The sequence below is a fragment of the Psittacula echo genome, assembly GCF_963264785.1.
Source record: "Psittacula echo genome assembly, chromosome: 3".
Classification (NCBI taxonomy): domain Eukaryota; kingdom Metazoa; phylum Chordata; class Aves; order Psittaciformes; family Psittacidae; genus Psittacula; species Psittacula echo.
The window spans coordinates 6,812,969-6,825,270 of NC_137736.1; the positions used below are offsets into that span (position 1 = coordinate 6,812,969).

The 12,302-nt window shown below is 51.8% G+C and overlaps 1 protein-coding gene across 1 annotated transcript in view; it reads right to left on the bottom strand.

Annotated features, from left to right (window-relative positions):
• FSTL1 (follistatin like 1) overlaps positions 1 to 12,302 on the bottom strand; it is a gene marked incomplete at its 5' end in the record, with an annotated part of 47,874 nt that overhangs the window by 9,989 nt on the left and 25,583 nt on the right. The window contains one exon of the mRNA XM_080612683.1: positions 196 to 300. Within this exon, the coding sequence (XP_080468809.1) occupies positions 196 to 300 (105 nt within the window). The remainder of the gene's footprint in view (positions 1 to 195; positions 301 to 12,302) is intronic.

A 12,302-nucleotide genomic window follows, 5' to 3' on the forward strand; every position in this document is an offset into this window, starting at 1 on the left:
AGACATTATCTACCCTACAGGGCTCTTCCTCCGCACCACACTGGGAAAGGCTCTGCTGTTTGAAGAGCCACTCTGTATCTGCAGCTGCTCCAAAACAGCCTCATCCCATCATAGGATCCTTCCAGCAATCAGAACTCAGGCTGGGGGTGATGGTGATGCCATGTCCCAGACGCAGACCCCGTGCTGTGCCCGTACCTCAATGCAGAGGCAGGTTGGCTCTCCCTTCTCAGTCACTGCACACTCCCGCCCAGCTCCGCAGAAGACATTGGCACAGATCTTGGATTTGCTCCTCGGCTCTTCCTGCAAGATACAATGTAAGAGACACATTAAGTTACTATTAAGTTATTAAAATACATTAAGTTACCCAGAAGAGCAGCAACACAGCTTAAAACAAATAACACACTTAACAAGATTACAGAAGGAGAGAGACACGAGTGCAATAGGTGGACAGCTCAGTCAATAACCAGGAGCAGACAGAAGAAGGAGGGCTACAGCCCCAGCAATAGAGGGCTTCCTTGAGGTCATTCCCAGAAAACCACCCAGGAGAACTGAAGCAAATACAAGCAAGAGAAAGCCAAGCACAAATGGTAAGAATAATTTGCCCATGTCAAGGACTGCTGTCTTCAAACTGTTTCCACGAAGGGTAGGGAGCAGAAATGTCTTTGCTTGAGACATTTAAGAAGATGGTGACTATAACCCTGAAGAAAGGTGGGATACCAAACAGGCAGAAGAAATTGTCATCAGGCACCAGATGATGCCCCCATCACAAAAAACCCCTATATGAGCCGTTATCTTGCCTCCACTGGTCGAGATTAAACACTTCAAAGGAAGAAACACTGTCATAGATGATTACATAGTTACCTTCTCATGAGAAAATGTCTTCCTTGTCCCTGACAGCCAGCAGTTGACTCATGCCCTGAAGCGCAATTTATACTCTTTACAGTTTTCTCCCAGCTAAAGTATGCCGAGTATTCTTGTTCAGCCAAGTATTCTTGTTCACCTAACTGTCGACCCCTTTTCCTGCATTCCCAAACCAGTGCCACCCAGCAAGGAAGATGCCACAGGCTACTCACATTGTCACTAAAACCATCAGTTACTTTGGTTAGTTTAATGTCTTTTTCTTTTGTTAGACTTTTAACAGAGAAGATGGTTCCAGGGGTTTCCACTTTGCAGACCCTGGTTTCATTCCCTGCTTTGTCATTTGCTTTGTGACTCTCATTTCATCTAACATTTTCCACCTGTACATTAAGTGTCTGGTTCAGGCCAACTGGCTTCCTCAACAGCTCTGTTTCAGAGAGAGAGGACTGCGGAAAGTAAAAGAATCAGTGAGATCAGTCAATGCCATTTGCTGTGACTCTTCTCTCTAATAGGCAAAGGTTTTTCACCTTCTCATCTGAGTATTATTCTTAACCTCTGCTCATTTGTGGTACGCACGTTTATGATACACTCTGGAAAGCAGGTGATCAAAAAGGAGCAGAATTTGCCGAGGAGCGCGCATTATCGATACACACAACAACAAATACTGAGCACGTTTTTTCTCCTATTGCTTCTTTACCCTCATTTTCTTGTTTTGTTGTTGGTTTTGCTTTTAAACCACAATTTGACAGTGAGTTGTTGTCTTTACTGAACCGCCCACAGTGACAGACCGTCTGCTGAGTGACCACTTGCCCTGTCTTCAGAGTACTCTGTCTTCTGGCCTCCTGTGCAGTCATCAAGCCCAAGAAGGTCTTTTCAAGGCACTGCGTAGTGACAAACACCCTTCCAAATCTCTGCAAATGTTCCTCTCTTGCTGCTTATCCTGTGTTATCCTCCTTGTGGCCCCTTCATCCTCCTTTCACCTATTGTTTCTGAGCTACGAAAGACTCCTTAGGCCCTCTGCTGCATCCACCTCTCTTTAGCTGCCTTTTGGAGGAGACCTGGGATAAATGTTGTAGGTGGCTGCTGGGGTGGGATGGAGCAACATGAGCCCTTCACTGCACAAAGCAACCCCACGCAACTTAGGGCAGGAAAGGGGGAATAACAAAAACCACAAAGAAAAAACAAGTTCTCCCAGGCTGAGCAGGGCACTCACACACTATGCACTAAGGGGTAGCACCTAAGGGGTGATCCATTTAAAGGGTTTCAAGCGACGTTTCCCTGAGCCGAAGACCAGAAAAGACCTAGTCACTCATAGCTTTGAGCTGCCACCCAGCAAGGTCTGTAATCCAGGTGCCTGGCAATAGATGGCAGTGCTCTGCCTCTCCTTACCCATGGCCAGGTGGGACGGCCGGCAGCAAGCTCTCAGCCTTGCCCATCAGTGCCAAACCCGGCTCCAGCCTCCTGGGCAGAGGTTTAAAGGCACTGCTACAACCGGGCCAGCCTCAGCAGGCTCCACAGGGACACAGTTCAGGTTGCAAGACTCCTCTCCCCCAGCCAGCTCGCTGGAAACCAGGCCCAAGATGCAGCCATCCTGCATCCACAGCTCCCTCTCCAGTACTGCCAGAGCCCAGGAGCCCTCCTGCAGCTCTGCCACTGGGACCTGGGAAAGGTTCACCACCAGCACAGCCTCTGAAGACAACCTGCCTCCTGCCAGGCTACAAGGCCATGTTACTCTTTGTTTTCTTGTTAATCAAGGCCATATGGTTTGCTGTTTGGTCCTTCTTGCTGCCTTAAGCTGTCCTAGGCTGACAGTGGGTTACAGCTGGCTGCCACATCTTCCCACCCCAGTGCTCTGCCAGAGAAAGGGAGGAATCAAGTTGCTCTGCCTGCCTGCCCTCTCGCTTTGGCACAGGTTACTCAGACCCAGCTTGCACATCCTCCTTCCCAGCAGCAGCAACCACGGCAGGAGCTACCAGGCGGGGTGCTCCACTTTCTCCATCTACAACCTACAAACCATACCCCCTTATACTCATGTGCCCCGCTCCCAAACCCCCCGAGACCCTCACCTCCTTCCTTCAGCAGACATCACCTCCCCTACCCTGCATCTACCCCACTCCGTACCAGCTTCTTGACCCATTGTGGCTGCTCTGCAGGTCAAGGTGTGCTCCTCTGCTGCTGCAGACCCTCCTGCAAGAGCCAGGAACCACTTCACACAAGGTCCAGCAGCCTGCACACAGATGAAGTTAGCAGTCGCCACTGCTACCACCTGGTACAGCCACATGGCTTTGAGGTGGTTCATGGCACACTGCAGGCTGGGAGCTCTCTCTAGCAGCTCCCAGCTGCCTTCCCAGTGAATGCCCAAATCTCTTGTAACCACGTAACTGAGAGTGTAATGGAGACAGCGGTGGATGACTGGATGAGTACAGTGGGTGTCTGTGAATGAGGCTTTATCTTCACTCCCGATTCTCTGGGTACCAGCCAGACGAGTTCCTTGTGACAGCCATTCCGATCTTAGCTTGGACCTCATCACATTTGCTCTTTATAAAGCTCCATCTGCTGGAGTGACCTGAGTAAGCAGGGCTGGCAGCTGCCTCTTCAATATTAAATAGCTTGTCCTTGCACCTATCATGTAAAAGCTTGAACATACAAATTGCAAATGTTTAAGTGCAAGATCACACACACAAAAGACTCCCCAGTGTTCCAATGTCATTATCCTTAAATGAGTTCTAGGATTTGCAGGCTGGAATCATGGAGTTTTCATCACATCTTCCCTGCGAGCTGCTATTGCCTTTCCTGTCACTCTGGACTTGGGAAATGCCACTTGTCCCTGTGCACAGTGCGCTCGGAGGGAAAGGGCAAAGAGTTGTTATGAGCTGCTGCACAGGGCATCTACACTGCAAGACACAACGAGGCAGCTCCTCTATTCTGCCTCAGGCAAGTTGCCCAGGCTCTCTCTGTTCAATTACTCGTCTGCTGCTTGGAGAAGCCAGGGCAGGAGAGCCTGGACATTGGAGCATCTGCCACGGCACACTCCTGACTTCACCCCGCAGCCTCCACAGTGGCACAACCACCCCAGGCATCTTCTTAGGCAAAGACCACAGAGCTGAGGGCACGGAAACTGAGGGCAGCCAGGCAGCACCAGTGTCAGGTACACACAGCCCAGCCTGCCTGCTGAATGGGGATGGGAAAGTACGCTGCTTTCTGGGAGGCACAACCCCATGGATGAAGGGGTCATGCATGCCAGTGCCAAGCAGCTCTGACCTGGCAGGGCAGCAAGCTGCATGCACTGCTTCTGCCTCAGCTGGTTCTTCCCAAGGAGCAAGGAGGAAAACCAGAGACAAGCACCCGCAGGCGAGAAAGCTACCGCTGCTGGCGAGGGATCACCATGGAAACCAGCAATGCAGGGCCTCGAGGTGGAGAGCTAAAATTAGGCAGAGGGAAGGGCTGTTTCTCATCTCCAGCAGCAACTGGCACCAGGTACCTGGACCCCAACACTGTGTAAATGCAGATGTTGGTAGCACTTCCAAGCCCCTGCCTGTGGCATGGCTCCACACGGCAACATACGGTGCCATGTGTGGTTCTGCATGGGGTGCCAAGGTCCTGCGAGCTGCCCTGCCTGCTCCACGCTGGTGGGACTGCATGAGCACAGTGCAGTGCATGCACAAAGGGAAAGGGGCACCATGGCTCCTTGGCTTTGCACAGGAGCTGCTCACTGCACCTCTCCCTTGTGGACTCCCTGCCCTGGTCCCTGCGGAGCCACAGCTGCCCGGTGTTCCCTGGTGGAAATGAGGACGTTCCCCACCAGCCTGCGGAAGCTGAGAACAGTTCAGCAACAAAAGCCCTCTGTAGGGAAGAACACGCTTCCCCCTGCAGAGGAGAGCTGTGCAAGCAGCTGCACCTCCACACTCCCCAAAGGGAGCAGCAGGGATCTCTGCCATTACCTGCGCTCTGGGAACAGAGCAGGGAGACCGCCCTGCTCCGAGGTGGGGAGTTCATGTGCTTGAGAACAACCCCTCACATTGCTTTTTTGCCTTTTGCATGTTCTCCTGTACAAAATCTCCTCTTGGAGATCTCAAAAGCATTTTCCTCAGCAGCCCACGCTGCATTGGAGAAATACTACCTGCCACCTCGCTTCTCTGATAAGAGTGAAAAGCTTTTCTGCTATCCGCAGCAACTTCTTTCTCCTCTTTTGGCATCAGGTTTTGGATATGTGTAAGATGACCTGATCCCTCACCTAACGCTCAGTGCTGTTTGCTGTAAAATCAAGGCTTTGCATTCTTGCCCTGCCTGATGCGCAAGGAAATCAAAGCGCTCTACAGCTGAAGCGCTGAAAGCTCCTCCAGGAGGCAATGCCATGTGTCATACAAACTTGAGTACTACAGACAAAACTAAAGGGCAGCAAAACGATGCCTGGGGTTGCAGGCCTTGCACAGGTTCTCACACCTCTGAGAAGGCAGCAGCAAAAGCAGGGACGAAGATTTCAGATATACCAGTACAATTCACAACAGACTTCTTCCACACAGACAGGGAGACATGAGCCTTGCAGCTCTGTATTTCAGCCAGTCCTCCCCACGTTTTCCTGTCCACATCTCTTCTGCCTGTTCCCTGCCACGACTGACACAGGATAGAAAGGGTCTCTGAATGTGCCAAAGTGCCACCTGTAAACAGCAACTGCCTGCACATTTCTAAACCAACTCAACATCCAGGCACAAACCCCAGTTCTGCGTTCAGCCGTTGTCTTGGCAATGATTTCTTCAGCTGCAGACACAAGGTGATAGGTCAGTGATGCAGAAAGCCGAGCCGAGCCGCTGTTTCCTGACTCCCAAACCTCTCCTGCTGTGTGGCTGCGAGGGAGAAGCTGTGCTGTGCAGCAACATCCAAACAGGGAGGGCTGGGCAGCAGAGCAGCGCAGGGCAGGTCAGTGATGGCACTGAGAAAGGATTTGGCTCCTGCATTTCATTCCAGTGCCCGAGTGCTTCTCTGGGTAAAGCAGCTCTTTCAGCAGCGTGCTGTCCCGTAGAGGCCCGGGGAGAGCAGGTCCAGGTTCACGCGAGGGCACGCACGGGCAGGCAGCCAAGCACCTCCGGTCACTTGTGCTCTGTTTGTGCTGTTGATCTGGTTTGTGACTAACAAGGAAAGTGCTTGTCCCTCCTCACAACCCTGACCCAATTCCTGTGGCAGCTCCCTGGATCCGAGGACACACTGGTGTGACAGGGCGGAAACGTGGCAGCAGTGTAAACAGAGCAGATGAACATGAACCAAGCTGGCACCCGCGACGCTGGGTTTGCCATAAATAGGTGAACACTGCAATTTCTCTTCCTTAGGGCTATTGCCTTAGGACATGTACAGAAATTACTTTTAAGTCTGACTTAGAAGGTTTAATTTGCAGCTGTCAAAGTAAGATGGAGATAAGCCCAGCATGTACGGATTGAACCCATCTGATTCCCAGTTCAGATCTCCAACAAAACCTACCTCCTAGGACATCACCACTATCAGGATGGTACAACGGGCAGTGGAATGATCCATATCCTCTACTCTGGAAGGATACCTACTATCAGAGGTTGCTGGATCATCAGCTGCACCCTTCCTCTGTTCTGGTGCTATCCGGTCACAAAGTGGCACCCTCTGGAGCTCCCTTTCCCCTTGCCTCTGGGAGGCACATAGTACGCATCCTGCTACTCAGGCCAGCAAAGGTACGGATGGGCAGCTCATAAGGCTTGAAATCAGGCTGCCCCCAAGCTAGTTAGTTAAAAAAGAAAAGATGCTTGTCAGACTAAGTTTGGATCAGTGCTGTATTCCCCAGGAGCCTGTGACCAAACGCATTTGACAGTGTTCCCAATGCCAACAATCTCCTGTTCGAAAGGAGTCAGCACGCGGTTTGTGACGGATGCAAAGGGGTCCAGTGCCATTAACACTTCAGGATTCCTCCTCCCCCACATCCCACAGACATCCTGCAAGCAGCAGAACTAACGAAGCCCAGTTTCCAGCAGCTCTCTCTGCACAGCCTGTTGTCAGCTAGTTACAGGGCAGCGGATAGACTCCATTCTCAGGGGGTCTTTGCAGGCCCCTCTCATTAAGCCAGTCACCTGGAGTCACAAAACCCCATTATCTGGGAGGCCTCCAATGCCTTATCAGCTGGGGCGGAAACAGGCTGAGAGATTCAAGACTCACTGGAGGCCAGGGGCAGACAGGCAGGCACAGCCAGCCTGCTGACACGGCTTTGCTTCCTACGGGAACCAGGCTGTAATTCCTTTGCAGAGCCCCACAAAACACCTCTCTGGCTCAGCAGGCTGCTGCTTGCAGCCCTGGGGGCAGGTCCTTACTCCAGTTCCCCCATGCTGTGTTCCCTCCCCAATTCCTTGCGTTGGAGGACAGACCCCATCTCTGTTCTGCTTTCATTCATCCCTCAGAGCTTCCACCACCAAGTTCAGCCATCACAACACAGTGCTGGGAGCTGCTGCACTCCCCACGGGATGCCTGTCATAGAGGAGCATATGCCCCAGTCTATCAATCCGCACACTCAAACACCAGCCCTTTCCCCCTTCCCAAATCTTTCCCTGTATCTCTTCCTCTTCTCAGCTGACATCCAGGACTGGCTCACTAAATGCAACCCCTTAAAGGCTTCTGGATGCTTAAGAGATGAGTATTTAATGGCAGCTGACTTGCACTAATGGGAAACAAGCCAGAGCATTCATCTCTGTCCATGCTGGGAATCAGGGTGCGTTCCCAGAAAACCTGGATGCAGAGACAGGCAAGAGAGGAAGAGACCTAAAACTCCCAGAGGCCAGAGGAAGGTCCCTCTGCAAACCCCATAACTCACTCTTTTGTGTGCAATCCCTCCTGCCTTGCTGGCTGCTCAGTCATGAACTGACCGTGCCCATCGTAGCAGAGCACTGAGCAGGAGAGCACTGAGGCTCTAACTGACCTTCGTGACAAAGACGGCCCATGAGTGACCTCTGCATGGGGCTATGGAAAAACAGCATTGCTTGGGGAAGCCTGCTTGTGGGAATTTGTCCATGGGTCTAGCAGGGAAATGGAGATTCAAGGCCAGGCTGGATGTGGCTCTGCGCAACCTGACCTGGCTGAAGATGTCCCTGTTCATTGCAGGGGGCTGGACTAGATGAGCCTTGCAGACCCCTTCCAACCCAAATCATTCTGTGATTGTGTGTTTGATGCTACTACTGCTACAGAAAAAAGAAGACTGCCTGGCAGTATTGCCCTGCAGAGGTTGGGGCGGATACAGACAGCTCTGCCTCCCCACTGACCCTGGTGGGTATACGTGGCCTGACCCCCTGAGAGGGACTGCAGCCCTAACACACCAGCCAGGGCTATCTCATGTCCCACAGTGAGCAGGCAAGAGCTGGTGCTGCAAGGAAAGGGAAGCACGAATTGAGAGGAAGGAGGCTTTTCTCCCCACAACCTAACCAAGAGGAGAAAGGCATCTGCCAAACAGATGATCTCTGGTCCAGCGTGATGCTGCTAACAGTTACGGAGCCAGGCACAGCTCTCTCGGGGGCTCCGCTGCGTGAGGACTCTTTTAAGCTGGAAGGAATGTCTGTGCTCTGGCCCCCGCAACCTCATATTTTCCACCACAAGGCAATGACTGGTGAGGCCCCATAAGGGGAACAATGACTTGAGAGTCCGGGGAAGAGGAAATCTCTACCACAAACAAGTCTGGAAAATGGCTGCTGTAAGGAAGGGAGCTTGTGTCTGGCTGTGCTTTCCCTGCTGCAGCCCCACTCTGCTGCTCCCCCAAAACCCTCTTTATGCTCACAGCCTCACAAGTGCAATGGCCCCAACCTGCACTGTGTCTCTTATCACTCCTCCCTGCAGCGCTTCTGGAAGAAGGGGCTCGATCCCTTCCTGCTGCATCATGCAGTGAAGCTGCCAGCTCCTCCGCAGCCACCAGGAACTTTCTTGCTAGCGCTGGCTCCCAGCAAGGCACAGAGACAGGAGATCAGAGCCTGATTTGCACAAACCAAACCAGCTGGAGCGGCTTCAGCTGTGAGCAGGGCAGAGCCAGTCCCACAGGAGAGGAGGTGGTGCTGCGGCTGCACCGAGGCTCTCCAGGGAGGAATCCAGATAATCACTTTGGATTTGGGTAAGAAAATAACTCTGGTGCACAGGAAAGGATCTCAGTGCACATGAGAGGTCCTAAATGAAGTTAGTCCTACAGGACTTGTGGGATGAGGCTGGTGTCATCCTCCTCAGGGGACAGACTGGAAAAGAAAGGCCTAAGGGAAGGGATTTGCTCAAGAGTGACCAGAGCACAGCAACAACCTGGTCTGCAGCCAGGACCACTTTGCAGTCTGATACAAGAGCCACACTCCTCCTTAGGGCATGACTCTTCTTCCCAGATCCCGAGTGCCCTGGACCAGGCTCTGAAATGCCACAGCTGTGCTTCTGGGAACTGCAATTTTCCATCCCATTTTGTTTAAAACATAAGAATAAAACCGAGACCATTTGTGACTCCTGAATTCCAACAGGAGGGGGGATGTTCTTCATGTGGGTAGCACATGAGACAAGTCACAGCACTTTAGGAGTAGCCAGAGGAAGCCCTAACCAACAGGAGGGTGTGAAGCAGGAGGAAGAAGAGGAGCTCCTCCTGAGGGCGGGCAGGCAGAGGTGAAGCACTGTCCCTGGGCTCCAGATCAGAGCAGAGCTGTGGAGTACAGACCCCTTCCCGCAATTAAACACAGATGCCATCACCTCTCTCCTTCTTCAAGCGCACCCAGGCTCAGCGGCAAAAGGAAGGTTATTCTCCCAAAGGCACGCTCCTCCTTCTGCAGGACACAACAGTTCAAGTCCATATAGCCCAGCACCAGAGTCCTGAGATTATCTGCCTCATTTTGGAGTGCACTCGCTCAGCAGCCTGCACCTCATTACCCAATCTGAGATGGTTTGTGCCAGACACAACCTCAAATGTTCCTTTTCAGCCCCTGAATCCATAATGACCCACAGCTCTGTGTCACGGCAATCCCTCTTTTTCCATCCTTCGTCCCGCTCATTTCCCACACTCGGAAGTCCTGCGGATTTTACTGGTCCTGCCAGTAAGTTTTGTTGCCTCTTTTTCCAGCCAGCTGGGATGATTTATTCCTGAATGGGATCCAAAGCTGGCACATCACTCAGCCACCACCTGGCTACAACAGAGCGAAGGGAAAAGTGAGCTGAGCAGTTGGAAGCAAGTTAGGATTTACAACCCTATGGCATCTCCTCACCTCTTCCAGTAACTGGATACACGAGAGGAATGTAGTGGGCAGGAAATGCTGAGGTTTACCAGCAGCCTCTGGCTTCTTGCACAAGAGACCTCAGTAGTTTCATTCCCATCGCTAATGCAATGGATTTGATGATCCCTCTTCCCAGCTCTGCCCCTTGTTCCTTTCTCTACCCTCCCCTTCTACCACAGCACATCACAAGAAAGCAATGGAAATCGCTATGCAATTGGAGGGAAGCACTGAGTCAGCCTCGGAGTGGGAGGGAGGGTGAGAACAGAATTGGACATAAGCCAGTTTCGTACTTCCCATCCTCTAGCCTTGGTCAAGGGTTTGCTCAGGTCCATGCTAATGAAAAGCAGCTTTGAGGCTGCTCCACCCAATGGTTCTGCTGGGGATGGCTCTGCAAGAGCGAGTCCCCAGGGGACAGCGCTCTCTGTCACAGTCACTCCTTTCCTCTGAAGCGTCTTTACTATGTGAATCACAGAATCATTCAGGTTGGAAGGGACCTCTCTGGAGACCACCAGATCCAACCTCCCGCCAAGGCAGGGCCACCCAAAGCAGCTCACACAGGAACATGCCCATGGTGGGGTTTGAATGTCTCCAGAGAGGGAGACTCCACAACCCCCTGTGCAACCTGTGCCAGGGCTCTGCCACCCTCAGCGTAAAGCAGCTCCTCCTGACGTTGAGATTAAACTTGTGGTTTAGTTTATGGCCATTGCTGCTCATCCTGTCGCTGGACACCACTGAAAAGAGTCTGGCACGATCCTGCTGGCACCTGCCTTTGAGATACTGATCTCACTGATCTCCCCTCTCATTCTGCTCTTCTCTGCACTAAACAGGCCCAGTTCCCACAGTCTCTCCTCATAGGAGAGATGCTTCAGACCCCTGAGCATCCTTGTGTCTCATGAAAAATCATGAGATCCCTTTTACATAAGTGGGAACAGTAAGAAAAGGTCAGAATTAACCCCATTATTAGGCATTATTTTGACTAGACAGCTTTTCTTGGCCTGCGGTATTGACAGAGGATTTTCTTCCTGAAACATATAGGAAGAGGACATATAGGAATGGTTATCATATAGGAACGGTTATCAGACTAATGGGGAAACCTGAAAATAGAAGTGAGGTGGAACAATCCTGCAAGAGGGGAGATGTTTGGAAGGCTGAGGAACTAACCTGGAGTCTGCTTATCAGTGCTACATCTGCTAACAAGGCACAGCTCCATCCAAGGTTAAACTCAGTCCCTGTAGGCAAAGGGAGCTGAAGACTGGACTGCCAAAGCTCTGTCACACTACTACCTTCAAAATGCAAACCAGGAGCTGAAGAGGTGTGAAGATGCAAAGAAAGCTCTCCAGGTTCTTGCAACCTCAGCTTCTACTCCTGGAGACCTGACAACTGGCAGAAAAGGATGTACCTACACATTTGTACTGGAAAGAGGAGAGGAAAAACACTGCTGTGAAAACCAGGTGAAAATTCTGGTTGGGAGAGGAATGTGGAGGGGGCTGCACAAGCATACAGACTAGCAGGAGAAATGGGCACATGTTTTTCTCTGCTCTCAGAAACATCACATCAGCAACAAACAAACCGCATTAAACCACAAGGGCAGTCACCCTGCAGCCCCACACCAGGACCAGAGAACAGAAGTGTTGGCCATTCAGGCCCCAGCACAAGGGGAACTGTGACCCCTGAGTGACAAGCAGCTACTTCTTTCCAACTCCTGCTGCCCCTGTTATCCCCCAGAAAGCCTCCAGCCCAGGCCCCAGCACTGAAACAGTCCCTATGTGGAGCTAACAGCATTTCACACCTATCCTGAAAAGGCTTCCCTCTGCAACATGGAAAAGTGCTGTAAGTCTCTCTGACTTGATGGCTGACCTCTTCACTGAGATAGCCAAGAGGAAGCTCTGATAAGGTGAGAAGGCCATGAGAAAATTGGTAGCATCACTGTGAAATACACTATAAAATCCAGTCACTATGGTAACTGCCACAGCTGGGAGGAAACAAGAAAGCTTCCCAAGTCTGGGGGTTTTCAGCCTTCCATGAGTGCCCCAAGGATGGGTATTGCCCGAGGCTATCAGCACCCCTGCCCCTCTGCCCCTGCACTGCTCCCTGCAGCTTGTGCTGAACCCACTCTCACCCAATGCTTGGCCAAACACCAAGGCTTTTTATTAGGCAAGCTGTTTGAGCTTATGCTGGCATGTCCTCATGGGTCTCTCGTCTCGTTCCTGATTTAAC